Source organism: Lampetra planeri, chromosome 3 (assembly GCF_965212315.1).
Source record: "Lampetra planeri chromosome 3, kcLamPlan1.2.h2, whole genome shotgun sequence".
In the NCBI taxonomy this organism is placed as follows: Eukaryota; Metazoa; Chordata; class Hyperoartia; order Petromyzontiformes; family Petromyzontidae; genus Lampetra; species Lampetra planeri.
The window spans coordinates 19632517-19651399 of record NC_136109.1 but is presented as its reverse complement, the minus strand read 5'-3'; the positions used below and the strand labels follow the sequence as shown (position 1 = coordinate 19651399).

Sequence of the window (18883 nt, the reverse complement as noted above, 5' to 3'; positions counted from 1 at the left end):
ATCAATCAATCAAACTTAATTTTACGTTCCAATATCGCCCTCAATAAAGTAGACATCAGTGCAGATTACAGCAGAAGGGGAAAAGTAGAGGAGGGGCACACAGCAACATGAAACAACAAAAAGAAACCCATCGCGACCTCACCGACTAACACCGATGTTTTAACGAGGGTACTTAAGAAGAAATAACGCCCTGGGAATGTCCAATGAACCATCAGAATCATAATTATACCTTAGTCTGGCCCTTAAAGTCTAGGGCATTTACAATTAGCCCCGATTAACTGAACAGCCAGTGTCCTGAACATGGTGATGCCACGGAAGCCCAGGGTTTTCCGTAAAAAAAATAATAATTATTTGTAGATAAAAATCATAATAATTGTAAAAGCAGTTTAATAAATCCATCCATGTCACCGCTGTCAGTGAATTTGACTCGCGATCTTAAGGACACAAGCCAAAATCCTGGTTAGAGGTCAACCCATCATTCCTTTGGGGATTCTTAAAATGAGCACCACATTGTTGTATGAAGAGGCTGGTCACCTCCATTGAAAGGTGGAATTTACACCACTGGCCCTTGGCGGGAAATGGAGATAAAATTCACCGCAAACACTCTCTTGAGAGCAGGGCGGCACCAGGGCTGACATTTGATTGTCACGTGCGATGGAAGGGCACCAGAGATTTGATTTGAATCACCGGATGCCTTTTGGTGCCACGTGTATGGTAGCAGACGCTTAATGTTTTTCAGAGTGTTTTTGTCTTTCCCCCAATTTTATGCCAAATGTTCTTTTGGTATAATGTCATGGGATGAAAAATACATCTCAGGAGCAACGTCCTTCGCGTTAGAGAATTATCCACAGAAGTACCACAGAACTACTTATGAAATGTCATTCAAATTTCCACCCCCCCCCAATTTTATGTCGCTTGCGCTGTAAGTGTCACGTCATGAAATGAACAATCCATTCGGAACTCTAGCAGATCAGTGTAACCCTTTGTGTTAAAGATTAGCCAATGGAAGCAGATATCAAAGAACGACTGCTGAGATCCTTCCAGTTGACTGCATGATCCACACTGCAGCGGGCAGCGCTTTCCCACCTGCCTTGCTACAGAAAGTAATGTCCGTCACGTGACAGTCAAACTAATATTTGTAACTCTCGGTGCTGGACTTTAGGAACTTTTAAGTGGAGAATCAAATGTAATATTTTGTTGTTGTTCAGTGATTGGTGACCGAGCCGAGATCATCAACTTGGCGCACACGAGAATCCAGTTTCACCATGTGTGGCTGAAACCCGGATTCGAACCCAGAATCTAGGCAATGCCAGATCAATGCTCTGACCTCCGAGAAACCCATCCAACTCTCGGCGTTTAATATTTCTCAAAGTTGCATTTAAATATAAATGTTTTATTACTAAACCTCACAAAACAACAAACGGAATGGAATTAAATGTAGCATTTTTCATGATAGACATCTCAAAGTATTTCACAATCTCGACAGTGCATTACACTGTGAAAAATAAAATAAATGGAAAGATCAAAGATTAGACAAAACTTTTAAACGAGATCATTTATTTTTAAGAACTCAGAGTCCTCGGCTGGCAAAGGGACAGATTTCCACAGATGACGGATAAAAACAAAGAGCCCTCGCTGGCAGGGAAGCAGCCTTCACATCGTTTTCTGGACCTGGAATGGTCCATGCCCTGCAGTGATTCAACAAAGTGTCGGTATTGAGAGTCATGATGCGATTTAAGAATCAGTACTTTTTTTCAATCTTGATTTGAAGCTTTCGTGACTGCAGGAATCCATACTCTTTGGTTCTTTCGGTAAGGTCACGTAGGTATAAAATAAAATAAATCACGACGTTTCTGGCGCAACACAAGCGTCCATCATCAGGTGGGAAAGCATGGTCTGCTGCTGAGGCAGACTGTTTTAAAAAAACTCAGAGTCCTACGTGACTTTACCGAAAGAACCAAAGAGTAATAATTTTTTTGTCTTATTTTAGCCGTATTTATGACCCCTAACGACCCCGAGGACCCACGTGACTGTGGTCATGTGAGTGAAGGTCACGAGTTCAAATCCTAGTTCGAGGGTCAACTCATAAATCATCCATGTGGGGTTAATAAAATCATCACAACTTTGTGGTAATTCAACGGTAGGTAAGAGGGTTGTTGGCGAGGGGTGGCCGGGTGGGTCAAAGGCCAAAGCCTTCAGCTGACATCACTGAGATCCTGGCTTCGAATCCGAGCGTAGTGAGTTGATAGTCTAAACCCGGTCGCCAAAGACTACAAAAAAGAACTGATGACATGAATATTTGGTTTTGCACCTAATATTGCTAATTTCCAGCTCTGAGAATTAAAAATATGGGATTGACTCTCGTGCGATGAACATTATTTTCAGTGGCAGAGTGGCTGGGAAACTGCTGCCCACTACTCACTGGAAGGGACTTCAGGTAGCAGCAGCTCTGTAATATTTGCATTCCTTGCACCGTTCTCTCACACGAAGGGTTGCACTGCTCTGTGGCAGATCCAAATGCATTCTTGATCTCATGATACCGAGAGCACAATTGTAATAAAATGAGGGTAAAGACAAATATCAAATTTCGATTTAAAGCTTTCGTGACTGCAGAGATTCATCTTCTTGGTTCTTTCGGTAAAGTCACGTAGAAGGGAAGTAATAAAATAATACAAATAAAACATAATAATGTGAGAATTGTTTTATTATGTTTTATTTTTATTATTTTATTACTTCCCTTCTACGTGACTTTACCGAAAGAACCAAGAAGACAAATATCAAACTTGAGGTGTGCTTATGGAGAGACTTGCTGCCGTGTGAATGTGTAATATCCAGCCATTGGTCTCCATGGTGAAGAGAAGCCGACCGGGTTTTGTTAGCGAGGAATGCCGTGTGCGACGCGGCTCTGCCGACTCACCGTGATCACGCACAGCACGGGGCCCGCAAAACTCCAGTAGATGCTCTTATCCAGCCAGCAGCTACAACACAAAACAAAACAACAAACATCCCCTGTATAGCCTCAACAGATTATAGGGACAAGCGCCGTTAGCGAGGACCTATGAAGGCTGGAACGACACACGAGGGGGCGGGTGGCCAGCACCACGCCCGGCCGCCTTTGTCTCCCCAGTCGCGATGTTTACCACACACTGTATCAGGTACTCATTTCAGGCTGAGTCGACCTAGGGAAAGAGGCCTAGGACCAGTTCACTGGTGTTGGCCGTGAGCGGGAATCAAACTTGCGTCCCTGGGTTCGGAGTGCTGCGCGCTAACCGCTACACTACCGCTCCCCAAACACACGACACACACAGCATTACACAGAAACACACAGCCTTATACATACAACTGTCACACACAACACACACAGCATTACACAGACACATACACACCGCACACACACACAGCATTACACAGACACACACACAGCATTACACACACACAGCATTACACAGACACACACACAGCATTACACAGACACATACACACCGCACACACACACAGCATTACACAGACACACAGCACAGACACATGAACACCGGTCCTGGTGGCTCAGCTTTAGAGCGAGCCTCGCCTCGACGCCAAGAGGTTGTGTGTTCACATCCTGGTTGGGGGTTGACTCAGCCCATTAACATGCTTTAATCTGCATTCGGAAATTTCCATTGAACCATAAAAATCACAACTATAGCTCAGTGTGGCCTATTGAGTACGGGGCACTTCGAGTGATCCCTGCCGGAGTGAAGAGCAAGCGTCTCCCTGACCTACCAGCCGCAGGGTGGCACTGCTCTGTGGCTCTCCATTGGCCACGTTCTGTTCACGTGACAACCCTCACTAGTTGGCTGTGGCGGGTGGTGGCGGGCTTTAACGACGCATTTATATATTTACGCGATCGAACCCAAAAAAACCTCTATTATGGAATTATGAAAGCTGTTTCATAAATCTAGTTACCGCCATCACCTGTGCACTTGACTCACAATCTGAATGACAAGTTCAAATCCCATTCATAAGTTGACTCATCATCATCATCAATCCTCTGGGGTGTACAAAATAAGTATAATTTCGTGGGAAGGTCAATAGTGGTTTTACTTTGGACTTACCACCACCATAGGAATGTGGAATTCCACCAATCAATGCTTATTAAGCAGGAAATAACCTTCATATCACATCCATTACGATCATGACACAACCATTACGAGAATGAGATGGCCGTTATGAACATGACACAGCAAATAGATAGGCACCCATCCTCAGAACTCAGGACCTGGCGATGGGTGTCTAACAGCACTCACAAGTTGAATTAGACGCCAATCGAATGACAGTAAAAGCTTCCACTAATAACAACAACAATGACAGCCATTGTGAAGCCGATGGGGGCGACGTGTGCAAGGCCTCACTATTTGTCGGTTCCATGAGAGCCGGGGGCGATGGCCGATGTGAGGATCAAGATGACCAGTGGCACGCCGTAGCCGACAGCGTAGAGCGAGCGCACGGGCAGGTCACGTGACTTGAACACCTGTACGGGAGACGTGGGGGGGGGGGGGGGGTGATGGCAATGGGGATTCGTGGAAATAGACGAAGACTCGAGTCCTAAGGTTCAGTGATAAAACTCAACACTCACCGAGCCAGACTAAGGCATGTTTATGATTTTTTTTGGTTACGTAGTAATGAATTAGACTTATCGAGCCAGACTAAGGCATGTTTATGATTATTTGGGTTCCGTTTTAATTAATTATAATTAGACTCAGTGAGCCAGACTCATGCATATTTATGATTCTTAAAAGGCCAGTGCTTACGACTGAGTTTCAGAGAACCAGACTAATGTACAACTATGACTAAAAGTTAGCTGTTATTGCTTAAAACCCACAGAGCCAGAACAAGGCACTTGTAAGATTCGTAGGGTTTACCGTTAAGGGCCGAGGTTCCCAGACGAAGATCATGTCGTGGTGTTTGGGCTGTAGTGTGAGCGCCCGAGGCTCATAGAGGCAGACTAAGGCACCTGCACGACCATGAAGTAGAGGCAGACGCCCTCGAGGCTCATCCAGGTGAACGCGGCGAGGAAGAAGTAGTGAAGAAAGTAGGCGATCACTTTACACAGCACCTGCACGCACACACGGGCAGTTGGCGAGCGCCTATTAAAGCCGGCACAGGCACGTGTGGTCTGCGAGAGTGTGTTGTAGATGTAGTTGTTGAGTTTGTTTTCTCACACGCACCTGCGATTAGCACGGTTGGCTACGTACGGTGCAAAGGAAGTTCAATATACATACATAGATAACAGCACTTGCTCTAACAGTCTGTTAAAGGCTATATGGGGAATCTTTGTCTTTGTGCATATGTGGGAAGCGGTAATGCAGCGGTTTTAGCACGCTGTGCTATGAACCCGGTGACCCGAGTTCGATTCCCACTCACGGCCAATACTAGTGAAGATGATCTGAACCAGTCCTGGGCCTTGCCTAGGCTGACTCCTCAAATGAGTACCTGGTGCGGTGTGTTAACATCGACACTTGGGAGACAAAGGCGGCCGGGCGTGGTGCTGGCCACCCACCCCTTCATATGCCATGCCGGCCTTCTTAAGTGATCACTAGCAGAACTTGCCCAAACAATCTGTTAAGGCTATACAGGTGATCTTTGTTTTTGTTTAGTTTGTTGTCCTTTCCCCACACCTCCAATTATCACGGTTGGCTACGTCTGGTGTGAAAGAAGTTCAACATAACAACTGCACTTGGTCAAACAGTGAGTTAAAGCCTATATGGGGACCTTTGTCTTTGTATATATTTGTGTGTATGTGTGTGAGTGTGTGTGTACGTGTGCGAATGTGTGTGTACGTGTGTGAGTGTGTGTATGTGTGTGTGTATGTGTATGTGTCTGTATGTGTGTGTATATGTGTGTGAGTGTGTGTATGTGTGTGTGAGTGTGAGTGTGTGTATGTGTGTGAGTGTGTGTGTATGTGTATGTGTGTGAGTGTGTGTGTATGTGTGTGTATATGTGTGTGAGTGTGTGTGTATGTGAGTGTGTGCACACACAGTGTATGCTGTCTGATGCACGCCCAGCAGGAAGATGAACTCGGCGATGAAGAGCGTCGCGCACAGATTGGCGTGCACCGAGTTGCGGGCTCCGTGCAGCGCACGGCTCAGCATGAACGTGGCCACGCTCAGCGCCAGGCACACCAGCGACACGGAGAGCGCCACGCGCGTCAACACAGAGAGGATCAACGCATCGTGCTCCGATACCTGGGCACACGCGCACACATATTCACACACACACGCATGCTCACATATACACATATGCAGGGGCACTCTCACATACACAGACACACAAAAACAAAGATCCCCCGTATAGCCTCTAACAGACTCTTGGGGCAGGTACTGTGAGCACATGTGAAGGCTCGCATGGTACATGAGGAGGCATGTGGCCAGCAAGCACGCCCACCTGCCTTTGTCTCCCCAGTGTTGATGCTTACACATTGCATCATTTTAATTTTATTTCGTCCCACACACACAGTGGCACAGAACAACAATAACAACAACGCGATTCCCCACTAAGTGGTGGCGATGGAATCACGGTGCTTGTGCCAGGCTAGGTGCACTTTCAGGCCATGTGAAGTGTTGAATGCTCGCTGGCAGGAGGTCACGGGAGAGACCCAGGTGGCTATGGGGTTGACTGACTGAGATGACTGGCACACACACAGGTGTACACACACACACAGGTGTACATACACACACAGGTGTACACATACACACACAGGTGTACATACACACACAGGTGTACACATACACACACAGGTGTACACACACACAGGTGTACACATACACACACAGGTGTACACATACACACACAGGTGTACACACACACACAGGTGTACACATACACACACAGGTGTACACACACACACAGGTGTACACACACACACAGGTGTACACACACACACACAGGTGTACACACACACACACAGGTGTACACACACACACACAGGTGTACACACACACACAGGTGTACACATACACACACAGGTGTACACACACACAGGTGTACACATACACACACAGGTGTACACACACACACACAGGTGTACACACACACAGGTGTACACACACAGGTGTACATATACACACAGGTGTACACACACACACACAGGTGTATACACACACACAGGTGTACACACACACACAGGTGTACATACACACACAGGTGTACACACACACACACAGGTGTACATATACACAGGTGTACACACACACACAGGTGTACGCATACACACACACAGGTGTACACATACACACACAGGTGTACATATACACAGGTGTACACACACACACAGGTGTACACATACACACACAAGTGTACACACACACACACAGGTGTACATATACACAGGTGTACACACACACACAGGTGCACGCATACACACACACAGGTGTACACATACACACACACACGTAAACAGGGGCAGGCACACACATATACACACATATGCACATACATAAACATGCACACACATGATGTGTGTTCGCCTGGTGTGTGTTAGAAGAGATGTACACGTCGTCACAATTGGATGACTTGGTGCACACACACACACACACACACTGCGGTTACACAAACACACACGTGGATGCACCCACACACACGGCGGCATGCGCACACGTACACAGGTTCGTGCAATTGCACCACAATCCATATGACCTGGGTTAGATTCGCAGCTATGAACAATATCAGTGCTAAGTGGTGTCTGAATCTGTCCTGGGTCCTATCTGACTTGACATTAACCAAGTATCTGCTGCAGTCTGCAAGTATTGGCATTGGGCAGACAAACACAGTCCAGTGTAGTGCTGGCATTGCCACCCCCATGTGCACTCTGCTGTCTCCAAACAGGACTTCCCATGAACGGCACAATGAGGGATCTAAAGAGGTTAACGCTGTGTGACCCCTATGCCCACGTGATTGACAGTGGCTCCCCATGCCTAACCTTGTGTCCGCGTGTCTCCAGGTGTGTGCCGCTGTTCCCGTGTCCACGCGTGTCCCCTTCCATGTCTCACGTGGCGATGAACGAGGCGGATAGCGAAGTGGGTAAGGGGGGAGCAGTAGCACTGCGTATGGCTGCCTGTCCCTCCGTGTCCCCCCCTCCCACTGTGTGTCTTCCCCCGTGTGTCCATGTATCTCACCGGGCGGTGAGCGAGAAGGATGGTGAAGTGGTTGCATGTCCCCCTGTGCATCTCCCCGTGTCCCCCCCCGTGTGTCACCCCGTGTGTGTCCCCCGTGTCCCACCCCCCCGTGTGTTCCCCCCACCCCATGTCCCCCCCGTGTGTCCCCGTATCTCACCGGGCGGTGAGCGAGAAGGATGGTGAAGTGGTTGCATGTCCCCCTGTGCATCTCCCCGTGTCCCCCCCCGTGTGTCACCCCGTGTGTGTCCCCCGTGTCCCACCCCCCCGTGTGTTCCCCCCACCCCATGTCCCCCCCGTGTGTCCCCGTATCTCACCGGGCGGTGAGCGAGAAGGATGGTGAAGTGGTTGCATGTCCCCCTGTGCATCTCCCCGTGTGTCCCCCCGTGTGTCACCCCGTGTGTGTCCCCCGTGTCCCACCCCCCCGTGTGTTCCCCCCACCCCATGTCCCCCCCGTGTGTCCCCGTATCTCACCGGGCGGTGAGCGAGAAGGATGGTGAAGTGGTTGCATGTCCCCCTGTGCATCTCCCCGTGTCCCCCCCTCCGTGTGTCCCCCCCCCCCCCCCATGTCCCCCCCATGTCCCCCCCGTGTGTCCCCGTATCTCACCGGGCGGTGAGCGAGCAGGATGGCGAAGTGGGTGAGGTGGGAGCAGGAGCAGTGCGCGTGGCTGTGGTTGAGGGATGCGACCTCACAGCCGAGCGTGCTCCACGTGCTGGCATGCTCCACCCAGAACCCACACTGCACAAGCCCGTCCTCCTTCAGAGAACCACACACACACACGGCATGGGAATGCGACACATCTCCTTTAGAGAACCACACACACGGCATGGGAATGTGACACATCTCCTTTAGAGAACCACACACATACACGGCATGGGAATGCGACACATCTCCTTTAGAGAACCACACACACGGCATGGGAATGCGACACATCTCCTTTAGAGAACCACACACACACACGGCATGGGAATGCGACACATCTCCTTTAGAGAACCACACACACACACGGCATGGGAATGCGACACATCTCCTTTAGAGAACCACACACACGGCATGGGAATGCGACACATCTCCTTTAGAGAACCACACACATACACAGCATGGGAATGCGACACATCTCCTTTAGAGAACCACACACACACACGGCATGGGAATGCGACACATCTCCTTTAGAGAACCACACACATACACAGCATGGGAATGCGACACATCTCCTTTAGAGAACCACACACACACACGGCATGGGAATGCGACACATCTCCTTTAGAGAACCACACACATACACAGCATGGGAATGCGACACATCTCCTTTAGAGAACCACACACACACACGGCATGGGAATGCGACACATCTCCTTTAGAGAACCACACACATACACAGCATGGGAATGCGACACATCTCCTTTAGAGAACCACACACACACACGGCATGGGAATGTGACACATCTCCTTTAGAGAACCACACACACGGCATGGGAATGTGACACATCTCCTTTAGAGAACCACACACACACACGGCATGGGAATGTGACACATCTCCTTTAGAGAACCACACACACACACGGCATGGGAATGTGACACATCTCCTTTAGAGAACCACACACACACACGGCATGGGAATGCGACACATCTCCTTTAGAGAACCACACACATACACAGCATGGGAATGCGACACATCTCCTTTAGAGAACCACACATACAGCATGTGCACATGACACGTATCCTTTATAGAAACACACACGTCGATAGAATGTGACACGTTTCCTATATATCAACATGCGTGTAACTCAAAGGCAAAGATCCCCCATATAACCTTTATAGAGTTTTGGGGCAGGTGCTGTTAGCGAGCACCTATGAAGGCCGGAACAGCACACGAAGGGGGTGGGGTTGCCAGCACCACGCCCGGCCGCCTTTGTCTCCCAAGTGTCGATGTTAACACACCGCACCAAGTACTCATTTGAAGCTGAGTCGACCTAGGGGAGGCCCAGGACTGGTTCAGATAATCGTCACTCGTGTTAGTCATGAGCGGGAATCTAAACTCGAGTCGCTGGGTTCGTGGCGCAGCGCGCTAACCGCTGCGCCACCGCTCCCCACGCACACAGACACGTGTCCAGTGCCACGCAGAACCACTCACAGCCACACGGGGCCGCTGGAGTGGCCTTAAACAAAGCGGATCGCTGCGATGCATTTCCTCGTGAGAGAAGGTGCCAAGGCTGCCAAGATTCAGGGTCAAATCACAGAGCTGTGCAGTGGGGACACCTGCTACAATAGCAGGAAGTGAGCGGACTAGTGTGATGAGTGGGGAGTGTCGGCGCAGTGGGAGTGCGCTACGAAGTCGGCGACACGAGTTCACATCCCAGGCACGGCTACCACGAGTCGTCACGTGATACTTAAGCTGGTTCTGGGCCTCCCCTAGGTCGACTCGACATAATGAGTAGGTAGAGTACCTGGTGTTAACAACATCCGCACTACAGGCTGCATCGGCCTTCATGAGGTGCCATGCTCACCGCCTTCACCAACTGGTACCGAATAACCCTCCCTCGCCTGCATGAGCTCATTGTCCAGCAGTGGATTGACAAAAGGGCTATACTCGTGCACATGTATGCTGAATTTCTTTGCAGCCAACCGTGCTGATCGGAGGTGCGGGGGAAGGACAACAAAACTAAACACATAAAAGCAATTCCAAAGAAATGAGTTTTACATTTCCATTTAAAAGTGCATAGCTCCGGTGGCTTCGTAATATCGGAAGAGCGTTCCAGAAGGCCGCAGAAGCGCATCTGAAAGCGCGCGATGCGGTGACCGTCTTTGTTCGATGGTGAACTGTACACACGCGCGCGCGCGCGTCTTTGACGCGACATCGCGTGAGCCTCACCGGGTTCTCCAAGAGCCTCAGGCTGAAGGTCACGTTCCCCGTGAGATGCACGTGGCGCGCCGTGCTCGGCAGCAGTGTGGCCGACAACACCGCCGAGATGATGCGCCGGGGGCCGCGAGGCGAGGAGTCGGGGGGGGCGTCCGCGGCGGAGACGAGGGGCAGGGGGGGCAGGTGGGAGTGCACGTGGGGGTTGTAGCCAAACGAGACCGCCGCCGCGCCTGCGACGGCAGACACGAAGACAAAGATCCCCCGTAAAGCCTTAACAGACTGTAGGGGCAAGTGCTGTGAGCCACCACCCATTAAGCACCATGACCTTTAGGTACTTTATTTGACTGATGAGTCGACGTAGATAATGGCAGACACGCACAGAGATACATCATCATCAGCCGTGGTCTTTCAGCCGGATAAACCACTACAATCCTGCCAACGAACTGATTTAATCGCTCCATCTGCTCGGTGGATATCCTCAAGACGCGTTCTATTGCCTGATAGCCACTCCGTTATTATTATTCTTGACTATTGGCCATCATCCCTTCAAGTGACAAACTTACACAAATATCACCAACACAAAACAAATCTACAAAGATCCCCCATGTAGAACATGTTCACTGTTGGGGCAAGTGCTGCTAGTGAGCACATATTCAGTCAGTTTATTTCGATTAAGGCCCATCGCGCTAAGAATTTATTTTTCAATGGAGCGCAAGCGTCAGCTGGAGATATGAGCAAGATGATTCTGCAGAAGGGAAGAGGGGAATAGGAAGGTAACGTAATCGGTCGGACAACGTGAGCAGTTTGAGAGACTCTCAACGAGGGACGCGAGAGATAATGAAAGATGGAAAGCATCTGCCATGTGCATTTATATTGAGCATAGTGCCACCGTGAAGTGAGACCAACCCGGAAAATTCTGGATATAGCCATAATTCGCGGCCAACTCAAGACCGCAAAAAAAAAAACACTGCCGGGACGTCACGGCAACGAGTCGCGGCTCATGGAATCAAGAAAATAGCGACGCAGTTACACACGCGCGGAACATACAGAGTCAAATTGCCTCACTGCTCAAAGGAGTTTTTTAGGCAGGGTCCTTGGAGTGTGATGCCACATGCCTATGCCAGAGTTGGTCCCTCCATGAGATAACTACTCATTTTTATTGACCCTTGACGGATGATAGGCCGAGTCAACAGCTGAACTCACGACCTTCAGGCGGAACAAGGCGGAGTAAGTGAAATAACGTCACCGCGTGTCGGCGTGCTTATAAAAATATACCAAAAACAAACACCAGTTAACTGTTACAACAACAAAAAAACATTAAAATATGCAAATAAAGATCTACAATTAATTTCAGAATAAATTAAACAAAACTACTTCCAAACACAATAAACACATCGAATGGAAATCACTCCCCTCAAGCACTTTAGATATTTATGGTTCGGGGTCGGGATTTGGTTCCAGAGTTGATTAAAAAAAAATGTGTCTCGTTGTTGCCATCCATTTCCCTTTGTGTTCCTCTTTTTTCTATCTCAACAGTTTTGCTCATTCCACCAGCCTCGAGACAGCAACAGCATATAACTTGTGTACAATAAACATAAACCGTACTTAACTTCTCCTCACGCACGTGATTTAACAGCGTGTCTCTGACACGGCCATAATGAATCCTTCTCATTTTGAGTTGCCTATATGGCTATTGTGAAACCCTCTCATTGTCTCTGATATGCCCGTTATGAACTCCTCTTTCTCAGCGTCTCTGACCCAACCATTATGAATGTGTCTCACCAGGCGTGAGTTCCGTGTTGTTGACGCTCAGGTAGATCACATGCGGTAAAGTCACGTAGATAGGTTCAAAGAAAATAACAAAAAAACTACGACGTTGCAGCAGCCATTATCGATTCACTGCCTTCCCAATCAATAATCCATCCCGTCCGTCCTAGCGTATGAGCCGATTCAATTTGATAAAAAACAACACGTGGCTTGGAGAACATGACGCAGATTCTATGACAAAATTCCAAAGGTTAAGCAAAGTAAGTGGCTTGGCCAGAACTCATCACTAGAAGGGTTGGTGGCCACCGGTGGTTGAGATTCAAGTTGGAGTGGCAGCCAAAGAAGGGAACCAACCGGGGGCTGAGGTGGTCCGTGAAAGGGGGATAGGGGTGGGGGGTGGGGACAGGGGTGCGCAGGACCAGGGTATCTGGGGAGACTCGTTAAACAGGAAGCCATTAGCGAGCTCTAATTGAGTAATTGGGACCTCATTATCTCCATGCCAAGTGCTCCATTCAGGAAGTCAATGGAGCAAAAAGCTTTGTTTGGCAAGCTACGTACGTTTTAGGGCTGAGTGAACCTAGTGGAGGCCTGGGTCAGGTTCCCATGCTGATGAGCACGTGGATCGCGGCGCGAGTGACGCGGCAGAGTCGAACTCGGGTGGTTTGGGAGTGCAAATGTAAAATTTGACCGCGCTGAAATCTTAACAAGCGAATCGATTAAAAAGCGGCCTCGCACTTGGGACGCGGCGCACGGCATCGAATTTGCGCGCGAGGAGCGCCGAGCTCACGCTGCGATTCTGGACACACGGAACCCGCCGCTGTGCGTGCATGTGTGGAGCATTCCGCTCGCTGTGAGTCTGGAATCGTAGGATTTGTGTGGACCCGCGGATCGCCGCGGCGGACGTCGTGTGTTTGGTGTGTTTCAGGCCCGCACGCGCTCCCTGCCCGCCGTCACGTAGTCTCACCCCCCGTGGGGTTTCAGATTAAATCCGGGACCACACACACACAGACGGAAACCACAGAGATGGGCGGGGCGGGGGGGGTGTGAGAGGAGGGGTTGGTCATTATGAAAACTTTTACTGCGTGTCCCTGACACGGCCATAATGAATCCTTCTCATTTTGAGTTGCCTATATGGCTATTGTGAAACCCTCTCATTGTCTCTGATATGCCCGTTATGAACTCGTCTTTCTCAGTGTCTCTGACCCAACCATTATGAATGTGTCTCACCAGGCGTGAGTTCCGTGTTGTTGACGCTCAGGTAGATGCCAGCTTCGACTCCGCTCGAGACGAAATGAAGATTGGAAACTCCAGGGTGCAAAGACATCACCTCCAGCTCTAAACAAAACAATAGAAATAAACAAATATTAAAAGTAACAATTGTTAATAACAAACTACATCCCCATATCTCAACACAGATAACAACAACAATTCATCAGCTATAACACAACGACAGCATCTTGAAAATGACATATCATTATCACCAGTCATGATCAATCCACGGCTGGATGAAGACGTCTTGAAGCCATTGCTGACACAACAATACTTACAGCCACTTGCCAGTCCACTCCTTTGTGTTGTGTTGATGCTTAAGAGTTGAATGGCCTTTCTATACGTATTTGCGGTTGTTGCTTGAGACTCAAAGGATACAAGGAAAGTTCAGAATGTTTCGTCTTTTTCAGAGAGCCAGAGGAAGGCGTGTTTATGATTCTCAGAGGAGACTGAATGAAACCTACAATAATGTACACATTGACATCTGAGATGGTCCAGGATGGTCTGTATCAACATCTTCATCAGTGAGTTTTCACCCTGTCTCAGTGTGTACTAAACTCGCACACACATTCTCTCCACTTCCTGTCTACCCACTGCTAAACAATCGAGATGTCCTTGAACGATCACTCTGACAGAACCCCCCCCCATCTGACTTGAGGTCTTCCCTTGGGTGCAACTCTGATGCCTGCCTCAGTAAACCCAGCTGCCCTACCTTCTCCACCCTGGAAATGTGTCTGACCAATCGCAAAGTTCCTCTTCCCGGCTACATCTGCAATGATCTGGCTAAGTAGTCACGGTTACAACGCTGCAAAAGACTTTCACGTTGCTCACTTTTATCCTGGCTTGAAACTCACAGCGTGTATTGTACATGCGCTTAAGGGCCAGAAGCTTATTTATTATTTACCCTACAAAAGTACGTCTCTCTGACCCATACGGTAACACGGACAAAACTCATTTCTATCTAGTCCTCTAAAGTCAATGGCAGAAAATGATTAGGACATTATGATTCTTGTTTTCCTAAGAACCAATATGAACAAGACAGTAAAAATGAGACAAGTATAAATGATTATTAAATTCAATTGCAAGCCCAAAACCGTGACAATTCATCGTCAGCAACAACAACAACAAAAACAATGAGACAGGAGAAGCGTTACGGGTCGATGGAACATCAACTCCTGAAGACCCTCCCGTCATCCCTCACCATTCCCATCAGCCTGGCCTCGCATGACCTGCCCTGGGCGTTTGAGGAGAGCGGCGGCCACGCTGATGGCCTTGTCGATTTTGGCGAGGCCACGGGACAGGATGTGGACGGCTTCGGCGGGGGGCAATTCTGCCCAGTCCCGCGGGGGCTCACGGGGCAGCAGGGCCGCCGCCAAGGACGCTGCCCACTGTGGACACGGGGGACACACGGGGGACACACGGAGAGACACGGAAAGAATAGGATAATAGGGGAGTGAGATAGACAATGAAAAGTTGAGTGAGTGACAATGTGAGAGAGAGATGGGTTGAGCAATATGTGGTATGAGAGTAATGGCGTGGGCGAGAAGCGGGAAGAGTGAGCGACGGGGCGAGCAACATATGAGGTGAGCAAGAGGCAAGGTGAATGACGAGGTGAGTGAGCGACGAGGTGAGCAAGCGACGAGGTGAGAGACAAGTTGAGCGAGAGTGACGATTAGTGAGAGACGAGGTGAGTGACCGGGTGAGCGAGCGACGAGGCGAGTGAGCGGCGAGGTGAGGGAGCCGTGTGGCGAGTGCCGTCCCGGCGTGGACAGTGCGCGGCTGGGCGATGCACGAGCGAGTGGCACCTCCATGGTCGCGTCATCGCCGTGCCCCATGAAGTCATCGGCCTCCGTCATGGCTCCACAGATCTCGCTAGTCCAGCGCTGCCACGTCGGCCTCGCGGGACCCTGGAGAAGGACAGGGGACAAGAGGTCAAGGACAGGGGATGAGAGGTCAAGGACAGGGGACGAGAGGTCAAGGACAGGGGACGAGAGGTCAGGGACAGGGGACGAGAGGTCAAGGACAGGGGACGAGAGGTCAAGGAAGAGGATGAGAGGTCAAGGACAGGGGACGAGAGGTCAAGGGCTGCCACTCTGACATTATTATCGACCATCGGACAATCGGCACTGCTCGTTAAATCGCCTTAAATGTCTTTACATTAACAGGCTAAATGTCTCACTAACACAGCCACCGTTGCGGTGGTTCTCTTACATTGACATGTTAATCTCTCACAATACAATGGCCACCTCCACAGCTTTGGTATGGCAATGTTCTCAGGAGTTAAATGCCAATGTTGAGGTCTGCCAGCCACGAGAGGGCTTCATTACAGAGTTCGTGTAGTGTGGCTGTTCCTCCACTATTGAAGAGGAATGCAGATCGCGGAAGGGGTAAACGGGACTTGAGTCGGCAGGCGAGAAACATCGTTGAGGCGGTTGGTTGATGGGCTGATTGTTGTTTGCAAGAAAACGTGTGAACTCCCTTGTGGTTTTGCGCGATGTCTCGGCGAATATTTGGTGGCAGAGCGTTCAGTAGAAGAACAGAGGGGCCCAGGGGATTGGTGTCGGTCTCACCGCTCCCGCATTACGATGGGCATCGCTTGATTCATTGGTGCATCGACGGGCGGCGTTGTGTGTGTCACGTTTTATTTTGTCTTACGCAGAAAGCACAACCTGACGAACGAGGTACCGTAGAGACAATGCCTACACGGGACGATGCAAGTGGCACGTGCACAAACGAGGAAATGGAAATAATGCCACTGGTACATTTGAGACAGCCGGTACGGATGAGGGAGACGCCACAAATTAGACACCACAAGCTAGACAGTACAAACTAGGCACTACAAACGAGGCAATGCAAACAAGACAGAAAGTACAAATTACCTTCTCATCTGTAGTGTATCTCTCATTTCAACTCTCTTTCAGAATAAAAAATTATAAAATGGGGAAGCCAAATATATTTACTATTAAACTATTTTTATTTTACCAGGTAAAGCCCACTGAGCTATACAGTACAGCTCTTTTTCATAAGCGACCTGGTCACAAATTATTGCTCAGTGAAGTAGTTTACATAGTGAAATGTATAGCAGATGAATACTCATGTTTCTGAATGTGCAGGGAAAAACTGTAGGACCCGGAGAAAAATCCATGCTACCGTGAGGAGAAAGACACAGCAAACTGCAAATATACAGCAGCAGGCGTCAGAGTCGGGATTGAACCCACGACCTCCTGTATAGCAGGCGAGGAAGATAACATCTCCTAGCCACCATAGCGGCGCCCCAAATCGTGACTATTGCCGGAGGGAGGAGAGTGAATCGTTACCCTACAGCTAATTTGTTCCCCTGGGGGATATGGAGGATTTTAATTTTAACAAGACAAAAGTTGACCTTCAGAACCCCTCCCTTTCCCCCCCGCTGTTTGTCATTAAACCTACACATCCGCCATGTGCAGCTGTGGTCAGATAAGAGAAGGTTGGAAGTTCAATTTCCAGTGTGGGTCAACTCGGGATTCTTAGTGTTATCATCCTCTCCATTTTGTGTGGGACGTCAATGGCACTTTCCATGTGTAGGTAGACACCGGTCCCTGTCATGGGAATGTGGAGTTTATACAGCTGGCTGAATGCTGCATGTGTTGATGAGTGTGCGTGTGTGGGGAGCGGTCGTGCAGTGGTTAGCACGCTGCACTATGAATCCGGGGACGCAAGTTCGATTCCAACTCACGGTCAATATCAGTGACGATTATCTGAACCGGTCTTGGGTCTCCTCACCAAGGTCGACTCAGCATCAAATGAGTAGCTGATGCGTTGTGTGGTAAGCATCAGCACTGGGGAGACAAATGCGGCAGGGCGTGGTGCTGGCCACCGATCCCCTCATGTGCCATGCCGGCCTTAATCGGTGCTTGCTAACAGCACTTGCCCCTACAGCCTGCGTAGACTATACGGGGATCTTTGTCTTTGTTGTGTGTGTGGGTGGGTGAGTGGCTGGTTGAGTGTCCAAGCAATAGTGTGGGCGAGTTCTAATTGCGTCTGAGAATGTACGAGGCATTACTAAAAAGGACCAGCTCACCATAGGCAGCTACAGCTGCTTCCTGTAAATGGGACAGCGTGTGCAATCACTGGGAAAGATACACGCCACCCAGAGAGGGACGAAAACAAACATAGCCTGCTGGGTCAAGTGCTGTTAGCGAGCACTTATTCAGGCTGGCACAGCACAGGAGGTTGGTGTGGTGGCCAGTGCTGATGTTTATACTTCGCACCAGGTGCTCATTTAAGGCTGAGACTACCTAGGGGAGGCCCAGGACCAGTTCAGATAATTGCTACTGATGCTAGCCGCGGAAGGGAATCGATCGCAGGTACCCTGGGTTAGTAGTACAGGATGCTTACCATTGCACTATCACTCCACACACAAGACGCACACACTCACGCGCATGCCTGTAATGCAGGCGAGGGTTGGTGGAGACGAGGGTTGGTGGAACACGTACAGATGTGTGCAACTCTCAATGAACTCGAGGCAGCCAGGAGTTTGTAGTACAGTACAACCCAATGGCTTCTTGAATATGTGTTACCCTCCTGGTATGCGTGGTGGGTTTTTGCCGGATAAATCTCAGGGTTTCCTTCGACATGAAGCCAAATACTCATAAATGGAATTGGCCAAACATTCCAATGCAGGACCCTCCTGAAAAGGGGTTTCATTTGATCGATTCGCGTGGGGCTGTGCGGTTGAATTTGTTCTATGCCCAGTGACCACGCCGTGACTTGGGCAAGAATGGAGTTCCTGCAGTGTGGCTGAGATATTGCGACATGCAACAACACTTTCCCACAGCCGGCCTTCGACGTCAGCAAAAA

General features: G+C 49.5%; 1 protein-coding gene across 4 annotated transcripts in view; it reads right to left on the bottom strand.

Moving 5' to 3' along the window:
- LOC144739984 (adhesion G protein-coupled receptor L4-like) overlaps positions 1-18883 on the bottom strand; it is a 67400-nt gene that overhangs the window by 8262 nt on the left and 40255 nt on the right. For all 4 annotated transcript variants that reach the window (XM_078622876.1, XM_078622883.1, XM_078622895.1 and 1 more), the window contains 9 exons: positions 15850-15951; positions 15246-15432; positions 14003-14110; positions 11021-11238; positions 8755-8904; positions 6015-6221; positions 4991-5092; positions 4389-4507; positions 2918-2978 (listed from right to left, as the gene is read on the bottom strand). In XM_078622876.1, coding sequence (XP_078479002.1) covers positions 2918-2978; positions 4389-4507; positions 4991-5092; positions 6015-6221; positions 8755-8904; positions 11021-11238; positions 14003-14110; positions 15246-15432; positions 15850-15951 — 1254 coding nt within the window. The remainder of the gene's footprint in view (positions 1-2917; positions 2979-4388; positions 4508-4990; positions 5093-6014; positions 6222-8754; positions 8905-11020; positions 11239-14002; positions 14111-15245; positions 15433-15849; positions 15952-18883) is intronic.